Here is a 16,681-nt window from a genome sequence, read left to right on the forward strand (position 1 = left end):
TTACTAATGCATTTGTGCACAGACTTTACGAAGTAGTAACAGTAAAAGATAAGGTGCAATTAATGGAGTAATCAACTACGAAATCACGTTTCTGCAGTAAATTCGTAATCTAATTTATCATTTGTAACGAAGCTGTACAGTATTTATATTTGTGATGGCGTATGGAGTTTTTGCATTCCATTTATCCCGCTAATTGTAAAAAGCGGTTAATTAGAACTTAGAAGTTATGATATGTATGATCATCAAATTAAGTGATGCAGGGGTTAAAACTCAAAAGTTACAAAAAAAAACCTCAGATTTATAGCTGATCAGGGGCAGTGTTACGGACGCGTTTATTTCAGGTTTTTTTTAACAATCGTTTATATGGCACACAGTTGAATTATCCGAATAATTTGCGCCCATCGTGAACATGTGCACGTCCTATACGAAATACTCCGTGAGAGATTTTTGCACCACATCTGAGAATAGAGTATACAGTATTCCAGAGTATACAACATTTCCGGACACACTGCGGTATGAGATGCACTATGTAAAAGATCATGACCATACTGTATGGGTGATGCATCCGATCTGACATCAAATTAAATTCAAATGCTAAAAACGAGACTAGAGTTTATTACTCATATGGTCTATCCAGACCGCAGCCAGGCAAATGCCAAAACAGATGGCAGATATAAATTTTTACAACACCGGAAAAGTTATTAGTCATTTCCATTGGATTTACGGTTCCGTTTTCAAATCCCCTCACACTATTCGAATCTTGCTTGATTTACAGATTCATTTATTTCCATCACAGAACGTTTTATTCTTACACTTTTGAATTATATTCGCATGCCATTATATCCTTCTAATACAACCGTATATCCATATTGTCCAAATCACTGTTGCATAGTATTGTCGTATTGTCACAATTAGGTTTTCTTAAAAGATGAACACTTAATATTAACATCGCCTATGTAAGTTGGAAATTGTTTGTAACATTGGTATCAGCCAAAAAATTTTACGGATAACCATGAATTCCTATTTTTTTTCGCGCGCTATATCCTTGTATACCATTGCTTTGGTTATCTGGAATTTTTCGTTATTACTCCCCGTGCACGGAAAGGGGAAATTATACCGGCAAAATAATTTGGCACATAAAATCGTCAACGAAGGTAAGGGGTAAGCCAGCTCGTCTCATTTTCGGTATGTTTATTTCGTATTTTAGGAATTTTTAATAACATAAGCACTGCAATAATTAGAGATCGCGCATCTGTTTAGTGTAATATATCGCTAAAACTTGTGTACAATACTACTCTAGTATACTATAGCTGCGTATCCGAATCCGTTATTGGGTATAGTCTATTGTATTTATGCCAGCAAATAACGGGATAAAAAACGAAAAAATAAACTCAAACGTTAAACATAATTAACGTTAAACTCCAGCAAAAAACGAAAAATACAGTACTTGTTTTCTGAGTCATGAACAGGTGTTTTCTAGATGTGAGGTTGTAATGCATAATAATGCTACCGTAATTGTTAGCTGGGACTCAAATGCATTGTATTTCAGCATGTAATGATGTTGGTGAAGTTGAAAGTAAGGATCCATGCCGCCCGATGTGTGCATGTATCGATGGGCGGTTAATTTGTGCGGAAATACTTTGTTCGAAAAAAGTGCCGGATAGTTGTGCAAAGGTTACGCCAGTAACAAGATGCTGTCCGTCTTATGTTTGCTGTAAGTCTTTTGGTGAATAAGTTAGATTAAAACTGCTTACCATTTGTTGTTTTCGAATAAAAACTTAAATATCCGTACAGGGATTTGCTATATATTGAAAGGAACGTTTGAGCCCCTCTTGCATAACAGTATGCCAATTATTTTTGTACAATTCTAATAGCTACATAAATTAACTAAAAATACTAAAAACTTCCTCAGCTAGGCAATCAGTTTGACACTTTTCTTATATCAGAACGTACCCTTACATATTAATTAAGGTTCATTCGCGTTTATGGTTTGTCATATTTCAGATGATGATGAAGGTTCATCGTTTATGCGATATCCTTTACCGCGCGTGGTCGTTCCGACTGAATTGCAAATATTCCAAGCAAAACAGCACGATAAAAAATCTGACAAAAGCGAAAAGCTGCTGTAAACCGCAAACCATACAATTTGTGGTATACACCGATTTTGCTAGCATTGGTTATTTTATCGTGTATACATAGCCTACATGTACATAGATCATCATCGGCCATCAGCTGACGAATCTTGGCAATGATTGCATTCTTATGTGAGAAGTAGGTCCACGCACACGGCTGCTACCGCCAAAGTCTATTGTTTCATACGATTATCAAATTTGTTTGTGATTTGCATCACACGACAATGCCATTTAATTTTATGCCAATTTTATTTATTGCCGACAAGGAGGCGCCGCCTATGCAAATTCGCCAAAGCGAGCGCACGGTGTGCGATCACGCTCCAGGAGCCTGCACACACTTTCGGCCCTAATTACAGCATAGTATCTGTTGACGTTCTTTCGGTGTGCGTGGTCTAATAATTTTTATTATAACCCAACTTTTATTAAAGCAGGGCACATAGTTATCTTAACCCTTTGTTTATATAATGCTTTATTTGCTGATCCTGCACATAAATACTGGTGACAGGTACAAAATGCGAAGAATTTGACCTTTCCTGTTAGTATTAGATGTGCTGTTATTCACCCTTTTCTTGCATATTCAAAAGCGAATATCTGGTCAGATAGGTGTTTAAACAAACGGCTTTTTAATTGTACGGTTAATATTTTTTCAATAGGATATGTTGTGCCATATTTGAAATTGCTGGAATTAAATACCGGTGAATCGGTTACCTTATCCACTTGTAGTGTTTAGTGTATACGTAATGATCCCTACTATATGCATTGAGCATCATTGGCTATTAAAAGTAGAAAATAATTATATATTGACTTGAAACCCAAACGTTAACCAGAAGAAACCAGAAATCTGGAAATTTAAAAACTCACATTGTTTAGCGATACTATTTGTATCAGTTGTATCGCTGTAATAAATTTTTTATTATTCGAATTAAATCTGCTCTAACGTCTTTTGTTGCCGTTCAATGATCGATAATATTATCATCATTATCATGTGTGTGTACAAATATGACGTTAGTAATGCGAAGCGCGTCGTAAAAGCGTGCTAATTATAGATTAGACACTTTAGTTTGTTTGGTGAAGTGAATTAGTCATACTTAAATTAATGCAGACAGTCCGCTTGTTCAGTCAATTTGTTAACCGTGATTTAAACATCATTGTGGCATATTATTCACATATGCTCATAAATCCGGTTGCAATTTCAGTTTCTTTGGCGGACGGACAGTGACAGGAACATACTAGTAAAATATGGCAAGATTGTATACCGTCATAATTGAAGAATGACAAATCACAAATTCGAAATTCATAGTCAGTTTTTTTCGCAGGTGAGTCATTCGCCCAGACGACAACCCGGTAATTAAGGTGGTGGGGCTACCACATTAGCAAATGCCACAATTGAGATATTTCACACAGCATACATTTGTAGCCATATCTTTGCGTCGTGTCCATCGTGAGATCAGCAATGTTTGGCAGTTTTTCACTCTTTACTGGTTATCAAACTGTATCCTCAGAGTCAAGTTTCAGATATCTTCTGATGCTTCGTGGGTTATAGCAGTCCGGTATGGAGAATCCCAAACGCTTTACGCATTGCCGGCTATATATAACAATAATCAATCCCTGATTCATCCATAACACGACATCAAGCAATAAAAGATAACGATAATTATCGTTATTATGCAACACTAATTATTTGGTGTTGCAGCTATGGGCACGCTTATTCAAGAGTATTTTCTCGTTCAAGACGTAAAGGTCGCGCCATACGGCTTCGGAATACCGTAAATAACGCAATACTGTAAATTGTACTTAAAGAAAAAGCTGTTTTAAACTTTTAAGAGACAAAAATGGATGTACCACATCACAAAAAAAAGTTTAGCGTCTTGCAATATATTGCATAAAAAAATTAAAGGTCACAAAAGCGTTTCATTTAAGTAATATTACGCGAGTTTTCGAACGGTTTATTAGTTTTATTCACATTCTCTCTCCAGTCGGACTGGATCATTGCTGCACCGCGGCCTACCGTGACGGTTAAATCAAAACTAATATTCGCCTATTTAAAGAAAATGGGCGCTGTGTTTTATTACCTGCATTTGAGATGATCAAAAATGTTTCCCAGGGTATCATGACATCTGGCGCAGGCCACTAATAAATACAAATGTCAGTTTATTTATAATATGCATTTGCAATAGAAAGTCATAAAGGGGTGCTTACCAACACATACTGCAATATCATCAGCAGTGTCATCATTGCTGTTGACCTCTGCGTTGCATAGTGAGTTGGAAGATATTAAATAAGCCACCACGTATGCGGCAACCATCCATTTCATATTTAAAAAACCCATCGCACCGATCGTGAATATCAATCTAGTATATCATCTACAAGTATTCGCTGCAGAAACTTTAAGACTTCGCACGAAGTTTTTCAGTGAAGTTCTGAACTAAGTCAGACACAAGCAACCTCAATGGAATTTATATATGAAAAACCAAATCATCTTTTCCCTCATGTCTAAGTATTAGGGAAGTCCGGTCAATAATTATCGTTTGTCACTGCTTTATTACTGGTAATGAAGGCAAATCGTTTGCCGAATATTCCGAGTGATTCATCACTCAGAATTGTCCATTTACGTTTTCGGCAGTGTGGCACCTTGTCGACGCCACGGATGACAAAAAATGCGATCTAATACACCTGTAACTGTCGCCGACCACAACGCCATTCCGCCGGCGGTTTGTTCACGCACTCAGTGGCTGCGCATCCACCATTCACCTGTCGCTCACGGATTTGATAATTAAACGGATGGTTTGCTGGCTATTGACAATTTAAATCGTTAAAAACACAAATTATGTCGTAATCCTGGCGTATATGCCCAACCACAAATTCATCCAAACCAGTTTGTCTTCTCCAGAATTTACATTCCGTAAGTACTGCTAACAATTTACATTTACAAATTTGTAGGTAGTATTGCAGTTGCAGTTTGCAGTTATTCACCGTTGCATTTGTAGTTATAATTCAATTGCTCGAAGAAATTACAAAATACAATTTGTAGGTAGTATTTGCAGTTGCAGTTTGCAGTTATTCACCGTTGCATTTGTAGTTATAATTCAATTGCTCGAAGAAATTACAAAATACAGAGTACTGTTAAATATGTAACAGCTGAACTGATCGAAATTACTCGTATTTGCAGTTTGCAGTTGTTTGCAGTTGTTTGCGTCGCTATGTCTAATTGTGGACTGGACATAATTATTTGTAGGCTACAAATAATTATGTCCAGTCCACAATTAGACATAGCGACGACTGACGACGACATTCTGAACGTTACAGTTGTATTTAATGCAGAATTGTTAGCAATTAAATGTGTCACGTGCACACTCTATTACAGGCTCTCGAATGTATATCTACTTATATCATGTCAAAACACAATCACTAGGAAAATTAGGAATGATCATGTCAGAAATTCACAAAAGGGCAATCGCAAACCCTGAGACCATTCATTCGACAGAACAACAAACACAACCTTCTGTTACACCGCGTACCGGCGTACGTATTATTGTCCACGGGAAACGCCCTCGGCTTCTAACTCGCTTAAAAATCGCACCACTCTCTCTTCTCTCTCCACCTGCATCATAGCGCTGCACATGGCCAGCAGTTTCTTAATTCCAATCCATAATCTCTGGTTCTTCAGCTGTTTGCCGATGTACTTCAAGTCATCCGCAGCGAAGATGTCCAAATTCTCTAACACCTTCACAATCTGATCGCCAGTGGAGATATTGCTTACATGCACTGTCCGCGTGAAGATGGGCGCTAAACGCAGCTCCTCCAACACGCCTCGGCATGCGGTGGTCCCAAGTACCAGCAGTTTGTGGTTCTTTGGTGGAGGATCGTTCATCAGTACCAGGAGGGCTTGTAAAACCAAATTACTAAAACGCGGACCAATCGGAGCATAGTCAATCAGGCCCTCGATATCATCGACTAGGACACAGGATAGCTCCGACTTGTACGCATCGTCAAAGACTTTCTTAATAGCCATACATTTGGCCGTTTCCGTGAAGCCGATCATATCGCGGGGCGTGCATACTTTCATAAACGGGAACTGAGAGTCTTTGCAGATTTTCGCGGCCAGGCAGGATTTTCCGGATGAAGGAGCGCCTTCCAGCAGCAGACTGATGAGGCCTTCGCGGCTGGATGCTTTGACGGTTTGAATGTACAGATTGCCCAGCTCCAGAACAGCAGTCACTGAGTCGTCGTACACAATAATGCCATTCTTTATGTAACGGTCCAGAACTTCTTCGTTAAGACCAAACGCCGGTTTAATGTCATGCTCCAAGGCATGGAGAAAATCGTTGCGATTGACTTTGAATTTATCAAGTGCATCCTCATCCACCAATGCCTAATACAAGCAAAATGCACAGAAATTTTCAAGAAAACAACTTTAAAGTAAGCTAATAAATCATTCAATAATACTGTAAATATTACCAGAGAGCTCAGTTTTGCATTTGCTTACCTTTTGGCCTACTTTGACTAGCCGATTCATTGCCACAGACTGGGCAGCTCGCACCAGACCTTCCAGTTCCGCACCGCTAAAATTCTTTGTTTTTTCCGCAAGCTCTTTAATATCCACGTCCGGTCCTAAATTGTTCTGCTCTCGCATACGAGCGGTGTGAATATTTAAAATCTGCACTCGGCCATACTCGTCCGGCAAGCTAATTTCCATCTGGATTTCCATGCGCCCTGGTCGAATCAGAGCCTCATCGATCATATCTTTCCTGTTTGTCATGCCGATCACCAGAATATTGTTCAACTGATCCACACCATCCATTTTAGCCAGCAACTACATCAGAAAAAAACTTTCGATCAAAAAAAGGGACGCACTCTTCCCGAAAATTGCTCAATTCGGAGTCAAACTGATCTCTAATGCGAATTATTTAGCGGTGATTTGTACCTGATTTACGATGGTGTCATGGACAGCTGTATTACCCGCAACAGACCCTCGAGCTTTGCAAATGGCATCAATTTCATCGAAGATGATGATATGCAGCTGACTGTGCGGACCCATGCGTTTCTCTTCTTCTTCAGCGGCAGCGAAGAGCTTTCGAATGTTCGCCTCCGATTCACCGACATACTTATCCAAAATTGACGGTCCGCTCACAATCTGCGGCTCCCTGGCATTCAGCATTTTGCCAATTTGGCGGGCGATCAAAGTTTTACCGGTTCCGGGTGGACCATACAGCAGCATACCGCGACAATGTTTAATCCCTAATTTCTCAATGAGATCAGGCGGTACAACGCGGGAAGCAAATGCTCGTCGAAAGATGGTGGAGAATTCCTTATCAAGCCCACCGATGCCCATTTTTTCGAAGTTCCAGTCAGGGTTCAAGATGTTCGTACGCTGAACACGCCTGTAAAATCAGAATTCAACTCTTGAACGAATGTAATGGAATCAGATAAGTTCACTATGCTGCTCAGCAGAGACTACCAAAGTACTAACAGATCAATACGTGAATGGCAAATCTTCCATAATTTCGAAAAGATGATTATTGCAATACACAACTACATGATACGTGCAATATGATATTTGATAACACCGATGCATCATCGCTTCGCAAAACAAACTGCAAAGAATGAGTACTTTAACGCAGACCATAGCAATAACCGTTAAAATAAGTTTTATGAAGTAGAATGATTCGTATAATCTTACAATTAGCAAATGGTATATAAGCTTAATAACTAAAGATGCACGTCAAGAACTACGAATGTTTATAGCGGATTAACGCGCACGGACATTAATTATTCAACTTGCGTATATCGAATTACGCTTTGCACAGTCGTTAAATTCGCTTTCGACACGCGTTTAAGCGTTGTGCTTCATTTTATCCAAAACATTTTCAACAGTATCACGGATAATCTGTATGTAAAACCTGCTGAAATAATGTGGCACCCCTATTGATCTATCAAGCATGGCCAAAGCCAACACACCGCATCATGTTCAAGCTAAGGCAAATAAAGACTTACGCAAGCGATTTGCCCGTCAGGGTAATAACAGCTCCCTCAGCCTTCTCGAAATTGACTTGGATATTGGGTGTTGTCACTCCAATCCCGTCCGCTGGCTGTATCAAATACCATCAAGAGCTAAGCTGATTTTCAATGCATTTTATAGTAGACATCGTGACTTATTACGACTAGAAGTACTGTAGGACTAGGTACTTACCTCCGACGATTTTGCCTTCTGCTTGTCATTGCCGGTTACGGCGTTCAGATCGATAACTGTAAAATATCACAATCATCAAATTACTGCAAGGACAACCGTTCACTGATGGAATCCCATAAAATGAGGAACAACTTCTCAATCCCGCAAACAAGACGGGACGCTCAGTACTCAGTCAACATAATAAACATTTCCAGATTATCATTTAATTCGATCGTATTTTGAAATCTAAAAGGTCAATCAAACCGAAGTAGTCTAAATGTTCACAAAGTCTAAATGTTCACAAAGCAGCAGATAAGGACTCAAAGCAGCGGATAAGGATCGCACAACATATGTAAAAAAGAACCCACTTAGAATACAACCATGGCTATGAGGAACAGGTCACTTCCATTTTGCACTTACCGCCTAGAGATTTGACGAGTAAACGTAGCGGCGGTTTACCGCCATGGCTAAAGACAAGCAGTTGTCCTTTGGTCACTGCAAGGCTGGGGAACTGCTGCTGGAAATCCATTGCCATTTTATCCGTATCAAGTGGATCTTGTGTAACTCTGCAAGATTAATTTTCCCATTAGAAAGAATTAATTAGAAAAGCATATGCTGATGAATCCTTTTACACTAGTACAGTAACAGAACGTGCCAATCCTGTCTGGCTCTAGCGTGAAAAAGCGGATACCTATACAGCTGTACAGTACTTTCAAAAGCAGCTCGTAAAATCTACATAGATCTCAAGATGTGCTTTTTTTCGGACTGTCATACTCAGCCACCACAATTACAAACTTCGCACATAATTTGGGTAAAACTGATGTATGAATCAGTAGGAGAATCTGGTTACTCACTTGGCTTTTGAATAAAAATCGATTTCCAAAGTTACTGATGCCAGATATTGTTCGGGATAGAAAGCAAATGCGCGGGCATGAACGTGCTGTCCAATGGAAATTAATGCCCATTTTCTCTGCGAAACAAAAATCAGCACTGTTAAGGATGACAAACCACACCAAGCGCCCGTAGTTACCTGAGGATCGCCAAAACCAATTTCTCCGGGTTTCACAGCGGCATCTGGTCTGATCGTGAATATGAAGTCTTTTCCATTGGCTTGTAGTAGGATATGCCTATTAAAAATATTCTAAAATTATGGTCCGGGCCCCGATTAACATTCTTTTTAAAAACCAGCTTGGCTTTTGAGAGTTTATTAAGACACACATTTGGTTATGCTTAAACATTTACTCGACTGTAATGCAACTTAAAAAATTCCATAACGCGACACTAGCATTTTCCATCTACAACCGGAAATGATTTCGAAAAAAGTACGACTCGCATCACAAATTTGTAGACTGAACTTGCACGTTCACGGCCCTTAAACAGCAGCCATAACTTTCCGGGTCATTTAGTTTATTCATCTAGTCCAGCAACAGTGGTGTGATTATGGACGAATTGGCCGTAATGGCATTTCCGCACCGGCAGCACCACGCAAACGTCAACTCTATTAATCTGCAAAGGAGAGCCAATTCATCCGCTCAGCAGTAGCGGTTCACTGCTAACTCTTTTCTTTTTCACGATAAGTAGTCATTAACCACTGTATCTTTTCCCAGTAACCTCATCAGATTCTGCCCATCCTCTGTTCGTGCTTCCGACTATCGCCCATCAGTTTTAACCAAGTAAAAAAGCCGCGCCAGCGTTTTTTGTCAGCCTCATGCCGCCAACCCATTCCCGTGCAGCCCGGGCCGTATATCGATTTCCGCGGGAAGATTCACTCTGTGAATAGACTGACTAGGGCCGAGAGACTCGTTGTTGCGATCAACTTGTTTCGCGACCCTTTCACAAGCCCGAGCTGTTGACGCAGCCAGGAACACGTCAGCCCTGCCCAGTTGCCTTTATGCACACAACGGTCTGCAGATAAAAAATGTACGCAGCGAGGAAACACTTAATGCTACCCGATCGATTTCCTTAAAATTCTCTATGAAGAAGAACGGATTACTACAACTTAACCTGCCGTACATGATCGCATTGATAACCGCATGAAGAAACCACGTTACCCAAATTACATGGGAAACAAAAGAACTCAACAACGTGGTACAGGAATATTCACAAAATTCCTTTACAGTTCTACGATTCATACGTTGAAATTGCAATTTCTGATAAATTTTTCAACTTCTCATCGCAAGGGATACTGTACTACCGAAAAAATGCTCAAGCGCACAAGAAAGTTGCAAAAACATTTATGTTCAGAAGAATTTTTCAATTTTTGTTACAAAATAAAAGAAATAAATATTTATGTAAAAAATTAACACGTTCCGTCAGTGTTTGCACATTTCACAAAGCTAAATCTCAGATATATATAAGAACAGAAAGAAGCCTTACTGCACTCGGGAATCCCAGTCGGCGGCATTAACAATGGCACAATTGGTGTACACGAGATCTTGACTGGGACTCTTAGAGGCCAGAAAATTCCGCATTTGCGCCATGGTCGTCTTTATCTACCACAAGAGGAATGCTCACACAAGGCGCAACGCAAATTTTAGTCGCGAATATCTTGCTAAAATACCTGCCGATGGTTTATATTACTCTACACTCACCCGTCAGCTGGTATTCACCGTGATGCTGGCGCTGCCAAGCTGGAAAGGAATGATAATGTTAGTGCACGACCACGCACACAACGCAGAAATGGATCCAGAGGTTGTTGTGATCGATAGGATGACGACAGCTCCACGCTCGCCTCACTGCGTACAATATACGAGCGACTAGCTGCTAGCCACTAAACCATAGCGCAAGAAAAAAACAGAGGGACGACGGAATTATATGGGTGTGATTATACAACAAACTCCGGAAGGTGGAAACGGGGGAGAGAAAACTGAAAACAATCGATTTTTTGGGATAAGACGGCATACGCAGCCATCACTTGCGACAGCGTATGCGTACGCGCTTGCGCCTGTTGTTAAGTCTCGAGAGAGGCTACGCTAATTTACGTATACGCGTGTGCGAATCAGCAACTGCGTCTGCGTGCTATAGACTGTAGACAGCTTTGGAATTTTGGATTACTGATTACAAAACCAGAAACCAGTCTGGGTAATACCGTTAACTCGCTTACAAGTTTGATTCAATCTGTGGTTCTCTTGATTGTTTCTTATTATATTTTAATTTTATGATACTTTTGGATCTGTTATCCAGGAAAACACGTACACGATCTTCAAAACACACGCTGGCTCGATATCTGGGAAACGGATCCTTGGATTAGCAGCTTGAACTTGGCGAGTTTCGTGCACACCAGAAAATTTGTGAAACTGCAAATCCAATCTGGTTTGGGCTGTCCAGCATCATCCTTATTGACGAGGGCCTAAGTGACCATAACCGTAGTCATCTGGGTTATGGCAACAGAAATGAACAGAGACGAGAGTGATCGCTGCATCCAAATTGCCCAGCGAAGTATCGAAGCAGGTGATCTCGAGAAGGCTGTTCGCTTCCTGGAAAAATCGATAAAACTGTTCCCCACTTCACGTGCCCAAGGTAAACGCTTTTTCCGCTGAATTTGCTTTAATCGGCTACATGTGCTGCTCATTAGATCTCTTGGACGAGGTGGCCCAGCTTCGTCAGGAGCGACAGGACCGTCCGGATGACAACCAGGAGAACAATCCGGACGAACCGTCCCCTGAGCAGCCATCACGATCTCGTTCCTCCTCCCACCCTCGTCAGCGTCGTAAACCTCCGGCCTCTCCGGAATTTGCTGAATCTCGTCCCGGATCGGATACTCACAAAGAGTACACCGACGAACAGAATCAGGCTGTGATCCGCGTGAAAAAGTGTACGACATTCTATGAAGTGCTCCAAGTGGAGAAGACCAACTTCTCCGAAGCGGTGCTGAAAAAGCAGTACAGAAAATTGGCCTTAGTATTACACCCGGATAAAAATAAAGCGCCACATGCTGGTGAGGCGTTCAAGATTGTCGGAAAAGCTTACGCTGTGTTGTCAAATCCCCAGAAAAAGGTGGATTATGACACCCATGGAGAAAATTACGAGACAACGCGGTATGAACAATCATCCGCGCGCCGTACGGGTCGACGACGGTATTACCGTAGTGGGAATTTCATGTTCTACGAGGACGATGTGTCGGCCGATGACATCTTCAATATGTTCTTCGGAACGGGGTTCCAGAGGTTCAATCAGGAGGCGGACGATGACCGGGCCGACTATTCGCGTCAAGGCAATGCTGGTGGAGGCCAACAGCGCCAAACCAGCATCGTGACGTTGCTGTTGCAGTTGTCCCCGCTGCTCTTGTTCCTTGGGTTAAGCGCCCTGAGTTCCTGGACATACACGGAGCCCATGTTCAGTCTCCATCAGTCGGTCAAATATCCCAATCCGAAAAATACTCGCGATTTAGGAGTAAGATTTTACTACAAGGACGACTTGGACAAGCTGACCAGTAAAGATTGGTATAATATCGAGAGAAATGTGGAGGAAGTGTATATGAGCAATTTGAAAGAGAACTGCATGCGGGAACGGGCGTACAAGGAGAATGTTATCTGGCGAGGAAAGTAAGTAGACATTGTTTTGACTGCAGCTTAAGCTGAATTTTACGGTATTTAATAGAAAAATTTGATGCGGATGTAATTTCACCTGGTGTAATAATTTTGTGATCATATAGTTGTATTACGAACAGTGACAGTGAAATATAGATATTACATCTTTAACATTTTGGATCGGCTCTGGGTTTAGTGGGTGACACTGCAGTAGAAATCGTTCAAGGATTTGAATTTCCTTTTCAGGTTGTACGGCGATGTGAAATTAATCAACAAAGGCAAAGACTTGACCACGCCATCGTGTGACAATTTAGCTTCTGCATATGAAAAATTAGCGCATGCAGCTTGATACAGCGCTCTAAGGAAGGAAATGTGGATGTACAATCATTACAAAAGATGGCAGTCAGAAATTCCTTTGGTTCCCCCACTGATTAGCGTCTGTGACATTTCCCATTTTGATAAATGACAGATCATAGTACCGTACTCTCGTGTGTCTCTGGAACTGATTGTCAAATGTTTTGTTTATTGGTTTCGTGTTGTTTTTATCATTTTTCCCGGTGTGAGGCGTTGCTTTTGCCCAAAGTTAAGTTTCTGACGATATTACGTCAGGTGATGCTTTTGCTCTGATAACATAAGCCCTCTTTTTGGTAATATTATGGTCACATTGGAAGTTATTGTGAGCTACTGTGCTTTATATTATTTTAAAATGAACTCTGAATATCCATGGACAGCATGAGACGGTGACATATGTTCCACGAATCACAATGTCCGTAGTTTACTGAAAACTGGATATTGACGTAGATACCTGCCTATATTAAAGTGACTGAATAATTTTATTCGAATTAAGAAACGTAAAGTTCGGAATTCGAATTAAGAAACGGCAACCGTGAATACGGATTACGGAGGCAGAAACCAGCACTTCCTTCATACAAGTTTATAACCAACGTTTTACCAATTTCTTTCCACAGGTGGCAACTGCACAGTAATACCCGTCCCTCGCAAGTGATTCGCCTTGAATGCAATCGGTACACAGTTGCAAAATACAAAGTATTACGATACAATTAATTTTTAAATAATTATACAAACGTATATACGTACTTATACGCATACGCTGCATGCATCCAATAACTACGGTCTAGCGACTTGTGAGCTGATCGCTCGTAGGTATCTTTGTTAAAATAAGGATAGACTTATATTACATTATCAACTACGGACTGCAGAGATAGGTATAGGCGTTTTGCATGACTTTTGTATAATTGATTTCGACAGAAGTAACGATAACACGAAGTGCAGCCGTGCTGCAGCATACGGCACATGAGTGCAAAGTTGAGGAACTGGTAACTCGGTTACAAGCTTAAGACTAACGTTTTTGGTTTGCGGCCTGGTTGCAAATTATAATCCAGTTAAAAGAATTATGGCATCCCTAAGTTGTTTGTTGTCTTTTCTGGGCTCCTGTCAAAGTTCTTTTGCGGCAACCGGGATTCTCCTTGTCCTCTTTCTGCTAGCTCGCACGCTGTATATTTTTGGGAAAAATGTGTATGTGTATTTCTTAGCAGAACGTCTGGGTAAAACTGTCGACTTCAGAAAATTCGGAAAATGGGCAGGTATGGCTGAAACTCGAAGGCCTGGATTTCAATATACGAGTAAAAGAATGCATCACATAGTTTGTTTTCCTTTGGCAGTTGTTACCGGCGCTACAGATGGTATCGGAAAGGGATATGCACTTGACGTAAGCAACTGATTGTTTTCTTAATTAAACATGCTCCGTGCCGCCTGCTGTTTAGTGGTTGATGAAATAGCCTTTACTGACCACGTGTTTTTTACCTCTGATACAATTAGAACTTCTATCATTTATTAATATTCCTGAGATCTCAAATATGTATATCCCTTAAAAGCTTTGGCTTTTCTCACTGTCCCTTTATTTTTGTAGCTTGCACGAAGAGGATGCGATATCGTTTTGATTAGCCGGAGTGAAGATAAACTGAACAGTGTCGCAAAGGAAATTGGTAAATACGTTGAAACTGATAGAACAGTATGGCATACCATATAATGATATACCTTATCAATAGAAATTCACTCGCCACTGGCCACGCATGTGAGCCGGGGACTTTCTGAAATGTCACACTATTCAGTCGAACTAAGGTGCACATTTGTACTGAACGATAATGATTATCGAGCCTGTTGTATATTATAGCTTCAAAGCATGATGTTCTCACGCGTATTGTTGTGGCTGATTTTGGTTCCGACGAACGGATATACGAAAAAATCCGCACGGAACTGGAAGGTTTGGAGATCGGCACGCTGGGTATGCAAAGCTATCATGTGCTATCGGCATCGTACTTCGATGTTGTTTATGACTTGTGAGTGCTGTAATTTTATTTTGGATTGTCATTACAGTCAACAACGTCGGCATGGCCTTGCTGTATCCAGACATCTTCCATCGTGCTCCCGGTGGCATTGATGCTATGTTGAAAATGATCCGCGTTAACTGTGTTGCGCAAACTATGGTAAGCATAACCAAAATAAGCCAAAAACTGTGCTTTAGGTGGTGATTCGTAGATACAAGTTTCCGTTAATCTTTAGTATCCCACAAAAATTTCTTCCTTATAAACTTCTAACCTACTGATTACGCTTACGTTCCTTTGGATGGAGTCTTCTGTATGCGGAAGTCTTTTTTCATGAAAATAATATAAATTATAGAATATTTAATATATGTGAGCTGTTTATATGGATGCAGTGTTTATTTGAATACGCAATGTAACTACGAGTACGGCTATTAAGTTATAATAACATGTACTCGTATAAATTCCACAGATGACCAGAATTATTCTGCCTCAAATGGTTGCAAGAAACAAAGGCATAATCATTCATTTATCATCTGCCGCCGGAAACATCCCTATTCCGCTTCTGGCCGAATATTCCGCTACTAAAGCTTACAACGATTTTCTGGGAAGAGCCCTCCAGCACGAATATAACGATAAAGGGATAATTTCTCAAGTAAAAAATCTGTGCACCGATGACTATGTTTGTCGCATAATTCATGGTGCGGCAATCAAAACACTGTTACTTCATGGTTAGGTGATCTTCCCTTACGGAGTGGCAACTAATATGTCAGGAAGAAGCAAGACCAACCTGTTTATGCTGAATGCCGAAGCATATGCCCGAAGTTGTCTTAATTCCGTGGGATTTTTTTCACGGACCAACGGACATCCTTCACACTGCATCCAGGTTACTGAGCGTCACGTCAGTTAGTCAGTGTTTTTGTTAAGTGCAACCCGTGATCTGTTGTTTAGAACTGGATATTTGAGCATCTGCCGTCTGGAATATTTTCGAAGGTCCTGCGCAAAATTATGGAGAAAGGACGAACCAGACACATTAACAAATTGAAAGAAACTGGCGAATACAAAGGAGAATAAATAAATGATTTTGACTCTCCGCGTTTTAACGTTTTCCCTTATTCTGTTGCAGTACTTATACTCAAATGCGGCATTTATGTGATAGTTTTGTGGCGTTTTCGATAGCGAAGCTTTCATTATAAGTTGGCATAATTTCTCTACCCAAAATGCCGCTTATAAATATTTCAGGAGATATGTTGAGACTAAAAAAATGAAAATAGACTACTGCTTTGCGGCTGTAGAGCCCATTGGCCGGTAATTTACACAACAATAATAATATGAGTTCCGTCAGATATAAACCTGACACATGTGCAATAGTTTTCGGTCTACATGGACAGTACTTTCGTAAATACTGACGCTTATGGTCTTGTTAAAAAAAGTCGGAGCGCTAACTAAAACTGAATATTTTTTTTCAAACTATGTACGATTTCACAGAGTTTGATTTGCTATCGTCGA

The 16,681-nt window shown here is 40.5% G+C and overlaps 4 protein-coding genes across 5 annotated transcripts; 3 read left to right on the forward strand and 1 right to left on the reverse strand.

Annotated features, from left to right (window-relative positions):
* Window positions 1–658: 658 nt before the first annotated feature.
* LOC129592011 (uncharacterized) lies at window positions 659–2,844 on the forward strand. Its single transcript, XM_055487951.1, has 3 exons — window positions 659–1,154; window positions 1,550–1,714; window positions 2,005–2,844. Exons 1-3 carry the CDS (start codon window positions 1,013–1,015, stop codon window positions 2,127–2,129), a joined length of 432 nt encoding a protein of 143 aa, XP_055343926.1. The 5' UTR covers window positions 659–1,012; the 3' UTR covers window positions 2,130–2,844.
* Window positions 2,845–5,423: 2,579 nt separating this feature from the next.
* LOC129591854 (vesicle-fusing ATPase 1-like) lies at window positions 5,424–11,186 on the reverse strand. 2 transcript variants are annotated; one of them, XM_055487700.1, is made up of 10 exons: window positions 10,893–11,186; window positions 10,678–10,793; window positions 9,332–9,428; window positions 9,156–9,271; window positions 8,722–8,867; window positions 8,323–8,378; window positions 8,127–8,221; window positions 7,057–7,513; window positions 6,619–6,945; window positions 5,424–6,504 (listed from the first exon to the last, which is right to left on the reverse strand). In XM_055487700.1, exons 2-10 carry the CDS (start codon window positions 10,779–10,781, stop codon window positions 5,662–5,664), a joined length of 2,241 nt encoding a protein of 746 aa, XP_055343675.1. In that variant the 5' UTR covers window positions 10,782–10,793; window positions 10,893–11,186; the 3' UTR covers window positions 5,424–5,661. The 2 variants fall into 2 exon arrangements, with proteins under 2 accessions (XP_055343675.1, XP_055343676.1); XM_055487701.1 differs by having other exon boundaries at window positions 10,889–11,186.
* Window positions 11,187–11,340: 154 nt separating this feature from the next.
* Window positions 11,341–13,558, forward strand: LOC129591855 (dnaJ homolog subfamily B member 12-like). Its single transcript, XM_055487702.1, has 3 exons — window positions 11,341–11,820; window positions 11,876–12,845; window positions 13,077–13,558. Exons 1-3 carry the CDS (start codon window positions 11,682–11,684, stop codon window positions 13,177–13,179), a joined length of 1,212 nt encoding a protein of 403 aa, XP_055343677.1. The 5' UTR covers window positions 11,341–11,681; the 3' UTR covers window positions 13,180–13,558.
* Window positions 13,559–14,045: 487 nt separating this feature from the next.
* On the forward strand, window positions 14,046–16,453 carry LOC129591998 (very-long-chain 3-oxoacyl-CoA reductase-like). Its single transcript, XM_055487926.1, has 8 exons — window positions 14,046–14,434; window positions 14,513–14,559; window positions 14,761–14,836; window positions 15,025–15,135; window positions 15,228–15,337; window positions 15,645–15,827; window positions 15,909–16,058; window positions 16,124–16,453. The coding sequence occupies exons 1-8, from the start codon at window positions 14,245–14,247 to the stop codon at window positions 16,244–16,246; spliced, it is 990 nt and encodes a 329-aa protein (XP_055343901.1). The 5' UTR covers window positions 14,046–14,244; the 3' UTR covers window positions 16,247–16,453.
* Window positions 16,454–16,681: the final 228 nt, after the last annotated feature.

The sequence above is a fragment of the Paramacrobiotus metropolitanus genome, unplaced genomic scaffold (assembly GCF_019649055.1).
Source record: "Paramacrobiotus metropolitanus isolate TYO unplaced genomic scaffold, Prichtersi_v1.0 Parri_scaffold0000049, whole genome shotgun sequence".
NCBI lineage: Eukaryota > Metazoa > Tardigrada > Eutardigrada > Parachela > Macrobiotidae > Paramacrobiotus > Paramacrobiotus metropolitanus.